This window comes from Cherax quadricarinatus, chromosome 74, assembly GCF_038502225.1.
Source record: "Cherax quadricarinatus isolate ZL_2023a chromosome 74, ASM3850222v1, whole genome shotgun sequence".
Taxonomy (NCBI): domain Eukaryota; kingdom Metazoa; phylum Arthropoda; class Malacostraca; order Decapoda; family Parastacidae; genus Cherax; species Cherax quadricarinatus.
In genome coordinates this window covers 8,022,454-8,039,193 of record NC_091365.1, presented here as the reverse complement: position 1 = coordinate 8,039,193, position 16,740 = coordinate 8,022,454, and the positions used below count along the sequence as shown (strand labels likewise).

Here is a 16,740-nt window from a genome sequence, read left to right as displayed (position 1 = left end):
ATAGTATGAACACACGCACTCGTATACACACATGATATAAACATTCACATGATATAAACATTCACATGATATAAACATTCACAAGATATAAAACATTTACATGATATAAACGTTCACATGATATAAACATCCACATTATATAAACATTCAAATATACTCGAAGTGGTATTGAGAGTAACATATCACTAAATTCTTCAATAAAGGTTAGGATCGGCTTCTCTTGACGCCGATCCTCAATACCACATGTAAGTGTTAAGGCCGATTCTTACACGATCGGATACCATATACTGGCCCAAGAGCTGACATAATTATTCCGAAGACATTCAAGTGTTCCTTGCGTTCTATTTGACAATCCTCTTGACTTATGTATACAGTGTCCCTTTTTAGTTCTTCATTCTTTCCATACCTAAGCAGCTAGAACTTATCTCTTAGAGTATGTTTACTGAGAGTTTAATCTAATGCCTGATTTAGAATTGAAATATTATTGATTCCGTGTTATGGGCGTAATACTTTACATTAAGTAAAGAGGCTAGTATTTTCATTTTTTGTCCTGGTACAGACACCAGTCTCTGGCGGTCTTAAACTCACGGAAAGCCCTCTAGCGTCACACAAGTTCAGTCATTTGTGGTATCGCTTGTCACACGAGCTGAGTGCTACGCTGACAGATCTCATCATAAAGTGTTTAACACTTGGCTGAAGGAGATCAAACCCTATTTTCACAGCTTAGTACTCAGAACTCGTGTCAACGGAAGTTGCACTGCAACTGTTATCTTTGACTCATGGATAACGTGCATTTGCAAGTGGTAGAGTTATCTACCTAACCAATCAGAATAAATAGGTTTATTAAGAAGGCATGAAAACGGTAATGTAGCTTATACCGTCTAGCAGACTGACATCTTCCAGATATATCTTCCCGGTTTATATTCAACGTATTTGAAATCCTGGTTTATCAGTACACGAGGTTTATTTTGTCCTCCTTTGCAACTTGACGCATTCCAACACAGAGGCTGTGAATTTACTTATAAAAGCATGTATCAAACTTTGTTTTCCTTTCTTGTTCCAAAGTTTCCCAGGTGTGGACATTTACAGTGTGTTTCTTTGAGCAGACTTTTTCTCCCTGAAGTCCCTTGAGCAGACTTAAAAGAAGTCATTTTCCTCCCACCCTAAGTAATACCTGTTAAAGAAAACGCAATGCGGGTTATGGCATTTTATTGTGAAGACATTTCGCTCACCAGGGACTTTATCAATATAGTTCCTAGTGGATGAAACGTTTTTACAAATACCATAACCTGCAGTCTATGACTTGTTTATATACTATCGGTCTACTCGACCTCTATATTATCAGACCACACTAACACATGCTTAGGCTATATTTTTGTATAGATAATTGTAATATGTTCCCATATTACAATTATGTATATGCCCCTACTCAAAACACAGCCGTATTATAGCTTTATTTTATGGTACCATGAACAAGTTAACAAATTTACTTGCCAGCACAAGTGCTTCACTCAGCGTATCAGTTTCACTGTCAGATAAAACTTAGCGTGATACCCAGTGTACACTGACGCAGTCTCGTTCTAGGTCTGTCGTTGAAATCTTGCACTGTACGACGAGACGGTGAATAACACGTGTGGAACAGGTATAAAATACTTAAACGAATAATACTAGTGAATGTCTAACATAGGGAATCGTAACTCCTGTTTTGGTCACTGTGTGTCCCAGGCTCGAAGTCATCCTTAGGGACTTCGAAGCCTGGGATCTTCACGTAGTAGCCACCAATGTCTTTTTTCAAGAGAGTGAAGCACAAATTGTCACTGGATTGAGGATCATGGGCGAAGCTGTCTCTATCCCCTATAGATTTTCTTTTCTCGCATTTATGGACATCTTTCTTGCCCGAGACGCCACTCTTCTTGCTGATATGCTCACAGATCTCTGCGTAGTGTTGTTCTTCGTCCTCACCGCCTCGTACTGGGCTAATGTCGTCAACGACTCTCGAGTAGTCCAGACTTTCTAACGATTTGTCAAGTCTGCTCACTGCATCCGCCTCCTGCTGTTTCTCCTGGACCTTGGTACTTCGTCCGTTCTGAAAGATGTATGTGTTTTGCTTCGACACTTTCCTCTGGTCTTGGTCCTCCTTGTTCACCTTGTTAGCAGATCTATCTTGCGGTTTGTCTGCGCTTCTGTCCAGCTTAACTTCGTGTATACCGTGCAGCTTGACTTTAATTCTTTCCTGCTGTTTATCTTTACTCTTGTCTCTCAGCCTGACTTTAATTCTCTCAGGCAACCTCTCTAAACTTGTGTTGCGAAATATGTTTTCCTTGCTCTTGTCTGGTGTTGTATCCCTGATGCGGAGGCCAGCCAGTCGCTCCCTTGACTTGTCTCGCCCTCTTACCTTCTTACGGTCATGGTCGATCAGAAGGGCGAAGCTCCCAGGCCGAGGTTGCTCCAAGAACTTGTCACTTCGACTAAGGGATTTAGATCTCTTCTCTGTCACGTGATGTGTTACCTGCAGTGGTGAGAGAGAAAATTTTTATTTAAGGAGCAAAGAAATCTGAAGGAGTTTGCAGCATGTTACAAGTTCATATCAGACCTACCAGCATCACCAACCTGTGGTTTATAAACAGGAAATACCAGTAACAGATAATATATTGTACATAAGCACTCTAATGGAAAATAAAACATACATTTCACATCAAAATGACAATTTTTAGTCTCAACGTTTGTGCTGGATTGCGTATTGAAAATGAATGACTTAACAGACATTGCATCAGCTATTGCTAAAATATAAAATAAAGAACATGTGATATTTCAGGCGCAAGTGTTGGTATAACATCAGTAGATATGTCCTAAGAGACGACTGATATATTAGTGAATGATTTGATATCGTTTTAACCAAACTTGATATGTAAGCTTTTCCACTCAGACTACTGAACCTGTGACTAGTCCAACATCACATGTTTTCAGAAACCGTACTGTAGCGCCTTCACCATAGTGTAGGCACTGTTAAATGCCTCCACCATTGTACCAGTACCACTGAATGGTTTGTCTTATGCCACAGATGTGTCAGGTTTTACCGACACAAAAAACAAGGTAACAACAAACTAATAACTGTACACTGTGAGTAACAATGATGCTGATATAATAATGCTAAAACAACAGCATGACATAACAGACACAGTAAGAGAACCAGAAGATAATCAGAGGACTCTCAGACATTCAAAGACCAATAATATTAATGTTGCTGCTATTATTAGTAGTAGTAGTATTGCAATCAAAACTAAGCGCTAAAATGTTGCTGCTAGAGTCTTCAGGTGAACAAGCATCAATGTAGAAGTTCAGAGAGTTGAAGGAGGACTTTTGATTAGTAGATTAGGACAAGTTACGGTGCTTCCCAACGTTTTTACTCTCACAATTTTTCGTTCACCTCAACGTGCTACATGTTAATAATTGAAGAATGAGAGACTTGCGCAACATTTGGGAATATTTACTGAGGAAACGTTTCGCCAGCCAGTGGTTTCTTCAGTCCAATGCAGAGAAGAACGGTGGAAGATGAGGAATAGTCTGAGGGAATCAGTCCATTGGCTGGGGGGAAGTTTCCTCAATAAAGATTCCCAAATACTGCACAAAAATATCATTCTTCAACTCGTCAATTTTCAAAACCATTTTTATGTTAATAACTGTAGTTTTAGTTGAAATTTACGCTGGAAGAACAATACCCCCAGGGGTCCGTGACCCCCAGTTTGGAAACCATTGTACTAGAGGATCCCGTCGACCCCCACCTTGATCTGCCTTCTCCAGGCGTCGGCCTCGTCCTCACAATAGGAGACGGTCTTCAGGAAGATGGGCGTCTTGGGGAACATCGGGTCCTTAACGGGCGTCAAGACAAAGTTGGACGACACGTCGATCTCGAAGAGAGTAGCTTGAGCCTCGTTGGTCATGGTGCAGGCCAGGATCACTGCCTCTTTCTGTGCCTGCTCCAGTCTCAGCACACCTGAGGTAGTGAGACAACTCACAGTTAAGCAACCACCTAATACCTCACAAACTAAATATAAAATACTGACAATCACAAAACTGATTATAATTACACTTTAAATGAGCCACATACAAGGTAGCCACCTACATGGTAGCCACCTACAAGGCAGCCACCTGCAAGGCAGCCACCTGCAAGGCAGCCACCTGCAAGGGACCACCTACCAGTTAAACTACAAATGATCACCTACCAGTAAAGCTACAAGGGCCCACCTACCAGTAAAGCTACAATGGACCACCTACCAGTAAAGCTACAAGGGACCACCTACCAGTAAAGCTACAAGGGCCCACCTACCAGTAAAGCTACAAGGGACCACCTACCAGTAAAGCTACAATGGACCACCTACCAGTAAAGCTACAAGGGCCCACCTACCAGTAAAGCTACAAGGGCCCACCTACCAGTAAAGCTACAATGGACCACCTACCAGTAAAGCTACAAGGGACCACCTACCAGTAAAGCTACAAGGGCCCACCTACCAGTAAAGCTACAAGGGACCACCTACCAGTAAAGCTACACGGGACACGAGGCATGTAGCCACACACAAGGCGGACGGTGATGGGTAACTTGTGGTTCTTGAGAATGTGAGCCATTAAGTACACATGACTTGGGTTCTTGCTCGCTTTGTGCGCCGTCGTATAGAACCGACCGGTGGTAGAGAAAGGCAAGAACACAACCTGAAAGAGAAGAACGCCGTTCACTTATTTTTAAAATACTCTTTCCTCGTGAAGAAATGGCATCTGAGTCCCAAGGCTGTCCCAGCCACTCTGAAAAAATACCCTGACTTTGTCAGCTGTAAATAACGCACCACCACTTAAACTTGTGTGCGGGTGACCTAATTCATTTCTGAATAAATAACTCGTTACGACTGTAACCAGATATAAACAAGTAAATAGTTCATTACCACCGTAACTTGTTCAGTTATCAAAACTTTGCAGCCCAGTCCCTGGACCCATTATGTACCTCTGTAATGTTGGTGTAGAGTCCCTGGACCCATTATGTACCTCTGTAATGTTGGTGTAGAGTCCCTGGACCCATTATGTACCTCCGTAATGTTGGTGTAGAGTCCCTGGACCCATTATGTACCTCTGTAATGTTGGTGTAGAGTCCCTGGACCCATTATGTACCTCTGTAATGTTGGTGTAGAGTCCCTGGACCCATTATGTACCTCTGTAATGTTGGTGTAGAGTCCCTGGACCCATTATGTACCTCTGTAATGTTGGTGTAGAGTCCCTGGACCCATTATGTACCTCTGTAATGCTGGTGTAGAGTCCCTGGACCCATTATGTACCTCTGTAATGTTGGTGTAGAGTCCCTGGACCCATTATGTACCTCTGTAATGTTGGTGTAGAGTCCCTGGACCCATTATGTACCTCTGTAATGTTGGTGTAGAGTCCCTGGACCCATTATGTACCTCTGTAATGTTGGTGTAGAGTCCCTGGACCCATTATGTACCTCTGTAATGTTTGTGTAGAGTCCCTGGACCCATTATGTACCTCCGTAATGTTGGTGTAGAGTCCCTGGACCCATTATGTACCTCTGTAATGTTGGTGTAGAGTCCCTGGACCCATTATGTACCTCTGTAATGTTGGTGTAGAGTCCCTGGACCCATTATGTACCTCTGTAATGTTTGTGTAGAGTCCCTGGACCCATTATGTACCTCTGTAATGTTGGTGTAGAGTCCCTGGACCCATTATGTACCTCTGTAATGTTGGTGTAGAGTCCCTGGACCCATTATGTACCTCTGTAATGTTTGTGTAGAGTCCCTGGACCCATTATGTACCTCCGTAATGTTGGTGTAGAGTCCCTGGACCCATTATGTACCTCTGTAATGTTGGTGTAGAGTCCCTGGACCCATTATGTACCTCTGTAATGTTGGTGTAGAGTCCCTGGACCCATTATGTACCTCCGTAATGTTGGTGTAGAGTCCCTGGACCCATTATGTACCTCTGTAATGTTGGTGTAGAGTCCTTGGACCCATTATGTACCTCTGTAATGTTGGTGTAGAGTCCCTGGACCCATTATGTACCTCTGTAATGTTGGTGTAGAGTCCCTGGACCCATTATGTACCTCTGTAATGTTGGTGTAGAGTCCCTGGACCCATTATGTATCTCTGTAATGTTGGTGTAGAGTCCCTGGACCCATTATGTACCTCTGTAATGTTGGTGTAGAGTCCCTGGACCCATTATGTACCTCTGTAATGTTGGTGTAGAGTCCCTGGACCCATTATGTACCTCTGTAATGTTGGTGTAGAGTACCTGGACCCATTATGTACCTCTGTAATGTTGGTGTAGAGTCCCTGCACCCATTATGTACCTCTGTAATGTTGGTGTAGAGTCCCTGTACCCACTATGTACCTCTGTAATGTTGAGGTACAGTTCCTGGACCCATCATGTACCTCTGTAATGTTGGGGTGGAGTCCCTGGACCCATTATGTACCTCTGTAATGTTGAGGTAGTCACTGGACCCATTATGTATCTCTGTAATGTTGAGGTAGTCACTGGACCCATTATGTACTTCTGTAATGTTGAGGTACAGTCCCTGGACCCATTATGTACCTCTGTAATGTTGAGGTACAGTCCCTGGACCCATTATGTACCTCTGTAATGTTGGAGTAGAGTCCCTGTACCCACTATGTACCTCTGTAATGTTGAGGTACAGTTCCTGGACCCATTATGTACCTCTGTAATGTTGGTGTAGAGTCCCTGTACCCACTATGTACCTCTGTAATGTTGAGGTACAGTTCCTGGACCCATTATGTACCTCTGTAATGTTGGGGTGGAGTCCCTGGACCCATTATGTACCTCTGTAATGTTGAGGTAGTCACTGGACCCATTATGTACCTCTGTAATGTTGAGGTAGTCACTGGACCCATTATGTACCTCTGTAATGTTGAGGTACAGTCCCTGGACCCATTATGTACCTCTGTAATGTTGAGGTACAGTCCCTGGACCCATTATGTACCTCTGTAATGTTGGTGTAGAGTCCCTGTACCCACTATGTACCTCTGTAATGTTGAGGTACAGTTCCTGGACCCATTATGTACCTCTGTAATGTTGGTGTAGAGTCCCTGTACCCACTATGTACCTCTGTAATGTTGAGGTACAGTCCCTGGACCCATTATGTACCTCTGTAATGTTGGTGTAGAGTCCCTGTACCCACTATGTACCTTTGTAATGTTGAGGTACAGTTCCTGGACCCATTATGTACCTCTGTAATGTTGGTGTAGAGTCCCTGTACCCACTATGTACCTCTGTAATGTTGAGGTACAGTCCCTGGACCCATTATGTACCTCTGTAATGTTGGTGTAGAGTCCCTGGACCCATTATGTACCTCTGTAATGTTGGTGTAGAGTCCCTGGACCCATTATGTACCTCTGTAATGTTGGTGTAGAGTCCCTGGACCCATTATGTACCTCTGTAATGTTGGTGTAGAGTCCCTGGACCCATTATGTACCTCTGTAATGTTGGTGTAGAGTCCCTGGACCCATTATGTACCTCTGTAATGTTTGTGTAGAGTCCCTGGACCCATTATGTACCTCTGTAATGTTGGTGTAGAGTCCCTGGACCCATTATGTACCTCTGTAATGTTGGTGTAGAGTCCCTGGACCCATTATGTACCTCTGTAATGTTTGTGTAGAGTCCCTGGACCCATTATGTACCTCTGTAATGTTGAGGTACAGTCCCTGGACCCATTATGTACCTCTGTAATGTTGGTGTAGAGTCCCTGGACCCATTATGTACCTCTGTAATGTTGGTGTAGAGTCCCTGGACCCATTATGTACCTCTGTAATGTTGGTGTAGAGTCCCTGGACCCATTATGTACCTCTGTAATGTTGGTGTAGAGTCCCTGGACCCATTATGTACCTCTGTAATGTTGGTGTAGAGTCCCTGGACCCATTATGTACCTCTGTAATGTTGGTGTAGAGTCCCTGGACCCATTATGTACCTCTGTAATGTTGGTGTAGAGTCCCTGGACCCATTATGTACCTCTGTAATGTTGGTGTAGAGTCCCTGGACCCATTATGTACCTCTGTAATGTTGGTGTAGAGTCCCTGGACCCATTATGTACCTCTGTAATGTTGGTGTAGAGTCCCTGGACCCATTATGTACCTCTGTAATGTTGGTGTAGAGTCCCTGGACCCATTATGTACCTCTGTAATGTTGGTGTAGAGTCCCTGGACCCATTATGTACCTCTGTAATGTTGGTGTAGAGTCCCTGGACCCATTATGTACCTCTGTAATGTTGGTGTAGAGTCCCTGGACCCATTATGTACCTCTGTAATGTTGGTGTAGAGTCCCTGGACCCATTATGTACCTCTGTAATGTTGGTGTAGAGTCCCTGGACCCATTATGTACCTCTGTAATGTTGGTGTAGAGTCCCTGGACCCATTATGTACCTCTGTAATGTTGGTGTAGAGTCCCTGGACCCATTATGTACCTCTGTAATGTTGGTGTAGAGTCCCTGGACCCATTATGTACCTCTGTAATGTTGGTGTAGAGTCCCTGGACCCATTATGTACCTCTGTAATGTTTGTGTAGAGTCCCTGGACCCATTATGTACCTCTGTAATGTTTGTGTAGAGTCCCTGGACCCATTATGTACCTCTGTAATGTTGGTGTAGAGTCCCTGGACCCATTATGTACCTCTGTAATGTTGGTGTAGAGTTCCTGGACCCATTATGTACCTCTGTAATGTTGGTGTAGAGTTCCTGGACCCATTATGTACCTCTGTAATGTTGGTGTAGAGTCCCTGGACCCATTATGTACCTCTGAATGTTTGTATAGAGTCCCTGGATTATGTACCTCTGTAATGTTGGTGTAGAGTCCCTGGACCCATTATGTACCTCTGTAATGTTGGTGTAGAGTCCTGGACCCATGTACCCAATGTTGGTGTAGAGTCCCTATGTACCTCTGTAATGTTGGTGTAGAGTCCCTGGACCCATTATGTACCTCTGTAATGTTGGTGTAGAGTCCCTGGACCCATTATGTACCTCTGAATGTTGGTGTAGAGTCCTGGACCCATTATGTACCTCTGTAATGTTGGTGTAGAGTCCCTGGACCCATTATGTACCTCTGTAATGTTTGTATAGTAATGTTGGTGTAGAGTCCCTGGACCCATTATGTACCTCTGTAATGTTGGTGTAGAGTCCCTGGACCCATTATGTACCTCTGTAATGTTGGTGTAGAGTCCCTGGACCCATTATGTACCTCTGTAATGTTGGTGTAGAGTTCCTGGACCCATTATGTACCTCTGTAATGTTGGTGTAGAGTCCCTGGACCCATTATGTACCTCTGTAATGTTTGTGTAGAGTCCCTGGACCCATTATGTACCTCTGTAATGTTGGTGTAGAGTCCCTGGACCCATTATGTACCTCTGTAATGTTGGTGTAGAGTTCCTGGACCCATTATGTACCTCTGTAATGTTGGTGTAGAGTTCCTGGACCCATTATGTACCTCTGTAATGTTGGTGTAGAGTCCCTGGACCCATTATGTACCTCTGTAATGTTGGTGTAGAGTTCCTGGACCCATTATGTACCTCTGTAATGTTGGTGTAGAGTTCCTGGACCCATTATGTACCTCTGTAATGTTGGTGTAGAGTCCCTGGACCCATTATGTACCTCTGTAATGTTGGTGTAGAGTTCCTGGACCCATTATGTACCTCTGTAATGTTGGTGTAGAGTCCCTGGACCCATTATGTACCTCTGTAATGTTGGTGTAGAGTCCCTGGACCCATTATGTACCTCTGTAATGTTGGTGTAGAGTCCCTGGACCCATTATGTACCTCTGTAATGTTGGTGTAGAGTTCCTGGACCCATTATGTACCTCTGTAAAGTTTTGACTACCACCCACAGGATGAGTATAATAATAATAATAATAATAATAATAATAATAATAATAATAATAATAATAATATCTTTATTTACTACAAGTACATGTACAAGGTATACAGTCCTAGCTGACATCAATGACATACAACTATGTATATAGAAAGCCGCTTGTTATGCAGAGCATTTCGGACAAATTAGGTCAGTTTTGTCCCAGGATGCGACCCACACTAGTCGAATAACACCCAAGTACCCACAATACCGTCCCACTATACCATCCCACTATACCATCCCACTATACCGGCCCACTATACCATCCCACTATACCGTCCCACTATACCGTACGACTATACCGGCCCACTATACCATCCCACTATACCATCCCACTATACCGTCCCACTATACCGTACCACTATACCGTCCCACTATACCATCCCACTATACCATTCCACTATACCATCCCACTATACAGTCCCACTATACCGTCCTATTATACAGTAGCGGAAATAAATACTGCAGCTCTCATAAGGTCGTGCAGTGTGTTCCCTAGACTGTGGGTTAGTTGCAAACTGTCTGCAGTCATTGCTTACCTCGTTCTTGTAATTGAGACACTGGGCATATTTGTTGCAAGGGAAGATGAAGGTTGCATCGCGGGCCCGGCTGCCTCCACTGTTCGTCTTCTTGGAGTTGAGGTCCTCGAAGATGCCCAGGAGCTTGAGCACGTGGCCGCTTTGTACCACCGTCTTCTGGTACGTTGTGCGACCACTTTCTGCAGTAGCAAAAGGAGGTCAAAAAGTAGATAGGTGAATAAGCAGAAAGGTAGACGAAAGGCTTGAACCGCGGTCCGTAAATTTATAGTCCGACGCTCTGCCATCTAGGTGGCTAACCCAGAACTAATACTATATTCTGTCAGAGGCACCGACTGTAACCCAAGTGAACTGCTTGCTTCTGTCCAGGAGCTTAATTTGAGTTAATAGATAGGAAAATAAATGTTATAAGGAAAGACAATTTGCTGAACGATACAGAAATAGCGAGACAAAGAAGAACAAGAAGACTTTATCTGAATTTCTTAACACCAAAGAGAAACTGTGTACCTTATATCATATTTTAGAGGAATGCGAAACAAGCCACACGGGGACGGAAATATTTAGCTCTAGATCTTTCGCAGTCTCGTGCGTCGTCAGGAGCTATGCAATGTTGCAAGACAGCAACAGATAAGAGGGGAAATTATCTGAGGGAAAGCAGAAGGTATCAGTGGTAACCCATGTCACAGTGACATTGCATAGCTCCTGACGACGCATGAGTGTGAAAGATCTAGAGCTAAAGATTTCCACCCCCGCGTGGCTTGTTGAGCAGTGTTAAGATCGCCTGTTTGCAACTGTCTAGCATTTTAGGAGAAGTTACTTTCAAGATACAATTTAGAGATTCATTAACTGGTACAAGTAACCATTATCAATGATGTGCCTTACCAAACTAGCCTAAAATGATTGATATAAATTTCTAAGGCACACAATCAAATTTTCGATCAGTCCAAAGATCCGTTTTAAAAATAGGTTAGACAAGTACATGAGTGGGTGTGAGGTGGACCTGCCTAGCATGGGCCAGTAGGCCTATTACAGTGCTCCTTCTTTCTTGCCTTCTTATTTTCACTACGAATAACTGAACCTAATCCTCACATATCACTAATTAGGTCAGGAAACAGGACCAGCGCTTCCAGACACCCACCTCGGTCACATGACCCGGCACTGCAGCTTTGGGTCACACGACCGATACCTTCCCTTGGCTTACCCATCCACCTCTTCCAAATGTAAAGGATAACTTGATGTTGTCTCACCGTCATGGAGGTTAGTGTAGGCTGGAATATCGTAGCGGGTGAGGAAGAAGGTCACCTGACTGCTGACAACTTGTTCCACTGTAGAGAAGAATGGAGCAGTGTGACCCTCGCTAGTAACTATAGCGAACCAACCTGAAGGACGGGCAGGAAAGGCCCAGGCTGGCGTCAGTACCCCATCAATAATAATAATAATAATAATAATAATAATAATAATAATAATAATAATAATAATAATAATACAAGGCCATGGTAACAACCATGGAAAGAACACATCCATGTCGCGACGGTCTGGAGTTTTGAGAGTCTCTGATCGCGGGTTCTATCCCCGCCCGTGGTATGGTTTTTCACACATCCATGTATCAGGTCAACTTAGTGTTGTACAGAGACTTGAGAGCCCAGAGTGTGTGAAATCACAAGACTTTTATTCATAGTTATTAAAGGACTGATCAGGCTGAGGCACTGCCTAGGTCACCACTAATAGCCTAACTGATCACAGACTGGAGGAGAAAGAGAGCCTCCATGATTAGAAGGTAGGAGGAGGTGATGTGTACTCACCAGTGTAGGCCTCTGGGATGACGATAGCTGGACCCACGGGAGTCAGGCCTCCGTCCCTACCAGGCCTCAACGACACGCCCCTCACCTGCAAGTACCAGGTCACACCTCAGCCTCCCAAGTCATATTTCAACCTCTCAGGTCACACCTCAGCCTCCCAGGTCACACCTCAGCCTCTAAGGTTACACCTCAGCCTCCCAGGTCACACCTCAGCCTCCCAGGTCACATCTCAGCCTCCCAGGTCACACCTCAGCCTCCCAGGTCACATCTCAGCCTCCCAGGTCACACCTCAGCCTCCCAGGTCACACCTCAGCCTCACACCTCAGCCTCCCAGGTCACATCTCAGCCTCCCAGGTCACACCTCAGCCTCCCAGGTCACACCTCAGCCTCCCAGGTCACACCTCAGCCTCCCAGGTCACACCTCAGCCTCCCAGGTCACACCTCAGCCTCCCAGGTCACACCTCAGCCTCCCAGGTCACACCTCAGCCTCCCAGGTCACACCTCAGCCTCCCAGGTCAAACTAGGTCTTACACAGTCACTCACTAACACAATTCATAAAAAAAAGAATCCACATTGACTAACAATGCCTCAAGATATTACTACAGATCTCCTGCCCTGACCAACACACGCAATACTACTGGCAAAGAACAATACCTCGTGTCTATATTCTGAGACAACATCATCTATCACTTGGCCAGACTGCCCACTACACCTTGTACAACGATAGTGAAAGGTTTTCAAAGAACCTCATTTAGAGTAATGGGAGAAGAAGGACGTAGAACTGAATGTTAATGGCACTCTGGGTCCGTGTACTGAATGTTAGATGATTCTCCAGAGTCCCTGGAGAACAATCCTACAGGATAACCCAGTAGCTGAGGCCTATTGGGTTATTCTGTAGGATTGCTGGGTTATGTTAGAAGCCTTACGGGGTTATCCTGTAGGATTCTTGGGTTATATTAGAGGCCTACTTGCTTATCCTACAGGGCCTGTTGGGTTATTTCAGAGGTCTACTGGGTTATCCTATAGGCTTACGTGTTATCTTGAAGTTCTGCGTGTTATCTTGAAGCCCTGTGTGTTATCTTAAAGCCCTGTGTGTTATTTTGAAGCCCTGTGTGTTATCTTAAAGCCCTGTGTGTTATCTTAAAGCCCTGTGTGTTATCTTAAAGCCCTGTGTGTTATCTTAAAGCCCTGTGTGTTATCTTAAAGCCCTGTGTGTTATTTTGAAGCCCTGTGTGTTATCTTAAAGCCCTGTGTGTTATCTTTAAGACGTGTGTGTTATCTTTAAGACGTGTGTGTTATCTTTAAGACGTGTGTGTTATCTTTAAGACGTGTGTGTTATCTTTAAGACGTGTGTGTTATCTTTGAAACATGGTGATTGAGTCAAAAGTTTCTGTAGCTATGTAGTAGATTGTGAGGTCATTCTAGAAACCTGTTAGTCATTCTAGAAATTTGTTGGTCGTTCTAGAAACCTGTTAGTCATTCTAGAAATTTGTTGGTCGTTCTAGAAACCTGTTAGTCATTCTAGAAACCTGGTCATTCTAGAAACCTGGTCATTCTAGAAACCTGTTAGTCATTCTAGAAATTTGTTGGTCGTTCTAGAAACCTGTTAGTCATTCTAGAAACCTGTTAGTCATTCTAGAAATTTGTTGGTCGTTCTAGAAACCTGTTGGTCATTCTAGAAATTTGTTGGTCGTTCTAGAAACCTATTGGCCATTCTAGAAACCTGTTAGTCATTCTAGAAATTTGTTGGTCGTTCTAGAAACCTGTTGGTCATTCTAGAAACCTGGTCATTCTAGAAACCTGGTCATTCTAGAAACCTGGTCATTCTAGAAACCTGTTAGTCATTCTAGAAACCTGGTCATTCTAGAAACCTGGTCATTCTAGAAACCTGTTGGTCATTCTAGAGATCTATTAGTCAGTCTACAGACCTGCTGTCATTCTGGCGGCCTGGTGGTCATTCTGGCAGACCTGTTGGTCATTCTAGATACCTGATAGTCATTCTAGATACCTTCTGGTCATTCTAGAGACCTGTTGGTCATTTTAGAGACCTGTTGGTCATTCTAAAGATCTGTTGGTCATTCTGGTGGCCTGTTAGTTATTCTAGAGACCTGTTGGTCAGTCTACAGACCTGCTGGTCATTCTAGAGACCTGTTGGTCAGTCTACAGACCTGCAGGTCATTCTAGAGACCTGTTGGTCAGTCTACAGACCTGCAGGTCATTCTAGAGACCTGTTGGTCAGTCTACAGACCTGCAGGTCATTCTAGAGACCTGTTGGTCAGTCTACAGACCTGCAGGTCATTCTAGAGACCTGTTGGTCAGTCTACAGACCTGCAGGTCATTCTAGAGACCTGTTGGTCAGTCTACAGACCTGCTGGCCATTCTAGAGACCTGTTGGTCAGTCTACAGACCTGCTGGTCATTCTGGTAGTGCATGTGACTAGAAAGTACATATGAACATTCGTTGCGACTGGATGGTTGAAATTCTCAAAAAATATAACTGAGAAAAATACGTAATGTGTATAAGACTTAAGGTTGTGCACTGACCTTAGTTGAGGTGTAGTTGGTGTATAGCAGCAGTGGGCGTGAGAGGTCCAGCCCCGGCGGGGCGGTGGGCGTGTGCAGGTGGGCGGCCAGGGGTAGTTTGTGGAGACGCAGCAAGTTCTTCGGGGTTAGGGCGCCTCCTGCGGCCAGCGAGTGCGGCCATACCCCTGACACCCGCCCGCATGAGGACCCCGAAGAGTGGGAGGTGGACATTGCGGCTGCGGCTGTTATAGGGATGGCGGGCGTCCGCAGGGGCTGCGACCCACCATCCTACCTGCGGGAGTGCACCCTGGGTGTTCTGGGGAGGGCGGTGAGGGAGACAGAGATAACAGAAACAGAGGGAGATAATGGAGACAGAAAGAGATAATGAAAAAAGCTAATAAGATAAGGAAGAGGCAGCAGGAGAGGCACTAACAATTCCTCTGCTGACAGTGTGGCGGGTATTGTAATAATAAAGTGCAAGGCTCTCCTCACACCCCCCCTAATATCTCTCTCGACGTTAAATGCTTTTACAAATGAGGGAGAACATATCATACTTAAACAACTGAACACACGTTACAACATTCCCAATATCTTGTTCTCATTCTTTCACTTACAAGTTCAAACCACCCATCATTAAGACACCCATTTAAGGCCGCGTAACATTTATTCAGCTTTTGTAAAAAAAAAAAAAAAATATATATATATATATATATATATAAACTAGGAAAAAATAAATTCTTGGCCTTGACAGAGAATATTTCTGCCGCTGTTGTTGTGGAGACAGAAGGTAATTATAGCGTCTGACAGGTGACAGGAGGTGATGACATGCGTCTACCCTGAAGACGACCCACCACACTGTAAGGTCGCCGGCTACCACCTTAGCGTCCTCAACGAACCACCCTGATGGACGTCTGAGTCAGACGAGTTTTTCTGACGAGTGAAGACACTTCGATCACCCTCGGCCAGTTATAAACCAGCGTCTACATTATTTCAACCCTTCTTAATAAGCGTACATGAGAACACAAGAAAGAAAGAACACTGAAACAGACCTAACGGCCCTTAGTAGGCAAGTCCTTCTCAAATCCAAACCCACTAACAAAAATATTGAGCAGTGAGAGGTGTGAGAGGCTGGTGGTTCTTCACAGTGGGAGGACCAACGCCTCGCCAGGTCTTTCCTCATCAACACGTCAACAAAAATCTCGTTTTACCCATCCGGAAAAGTTACTCCTAGCGTTGCCATGGTAATGAAAGAAAGGACAAATGGGTAGCGTGGTATTTGTTACAGATACCCAGGTGTGTGCGGTATAACTGACGGTAGTTACATACGATTATTTCTCTGTTAACAGTTTACAAAGTACTGAAGGTTACAGGTGTGGACGACTGGGAGAAGAGAGTAATGGTGTGTAAATATGATAATGATATACAATACCGACAAGTTATTAAGTAAGACACATGTGCAACATTCAGGTGTGTGTGTGTGTGTGTGTGTGTGTGTACTCTATTTGTGGTTGTAGGGGGCCGAGTCACAGCTCCTGGCCTCGCCTCTTCTCTGGTCGTGTGTGTGAATAGGGAAGGTCAGGAGAGTGAAAGAATGAACCGACTAGAAAGGTGGATGACTGGATAGGGGAGAGAGAGAGAGAGAGAGAGAGAGAGAGAGTCAGTGTGGGTGAGAGAGGAACAACGATGACGCAGCCAAGTCAGTTGGAACCTGTAAAAACAGAATATATATGAATAAATTTTTTTAAAAATAATGTAAGAAAATTTGGCTGAAGTAAAATGAGAAGATAAATTGGAACGGTCCAGTAGGACCTGCCTAGCACGGTCCAGTAGGACCTGCCTAGCACGGTCCAGTAGGACCTGCCTAGCACGGTCCAGTAGGACCTGCCTAGCACGGTCCAGTAGGACCTGCCTAGCACGGTCCAGTAGGACCTGCCTAGCACGGTCCAGTAGGACCTGCCTAGCACGGTCCAGTAGGA

The 16,740-nt window shown here is 44.5% G+C and overlaps 1 protein-coding gene across 1 annotated transcript; it reads right to left on the bottom strand.

The window, feature by feature from the left end:
• Positions 1-6: 6 nt before the first annotated feature.
• LOC128700216 (uncharacterized) lies at positions 7-16,394 on the bottom strand. The gene is made up of 7 exons (XM_070100770.1): positions 14,786-16,394; positions 12,246-12,330; positions 11,691-11,822; positions 10,447-10,625; positions 4,536-4,707; positions 3,783-3,994; positions 7-2,509 (listed from the first exon to the last, which is right to left on the bottom strand). Exons 1-7 carry the CDS (start codon positions 14,993-14,995, stop codon positions 1,679-1,681), a joined length of 1,821 nt encoding a protein of 606 aa, XP_069956871.1. The 5' UTR covers positions 14,996-16,394; the 3' UTR covers positions 7-1,678.
• Positions 16,395-16,740: the final 346 nt, after the last annotated feature.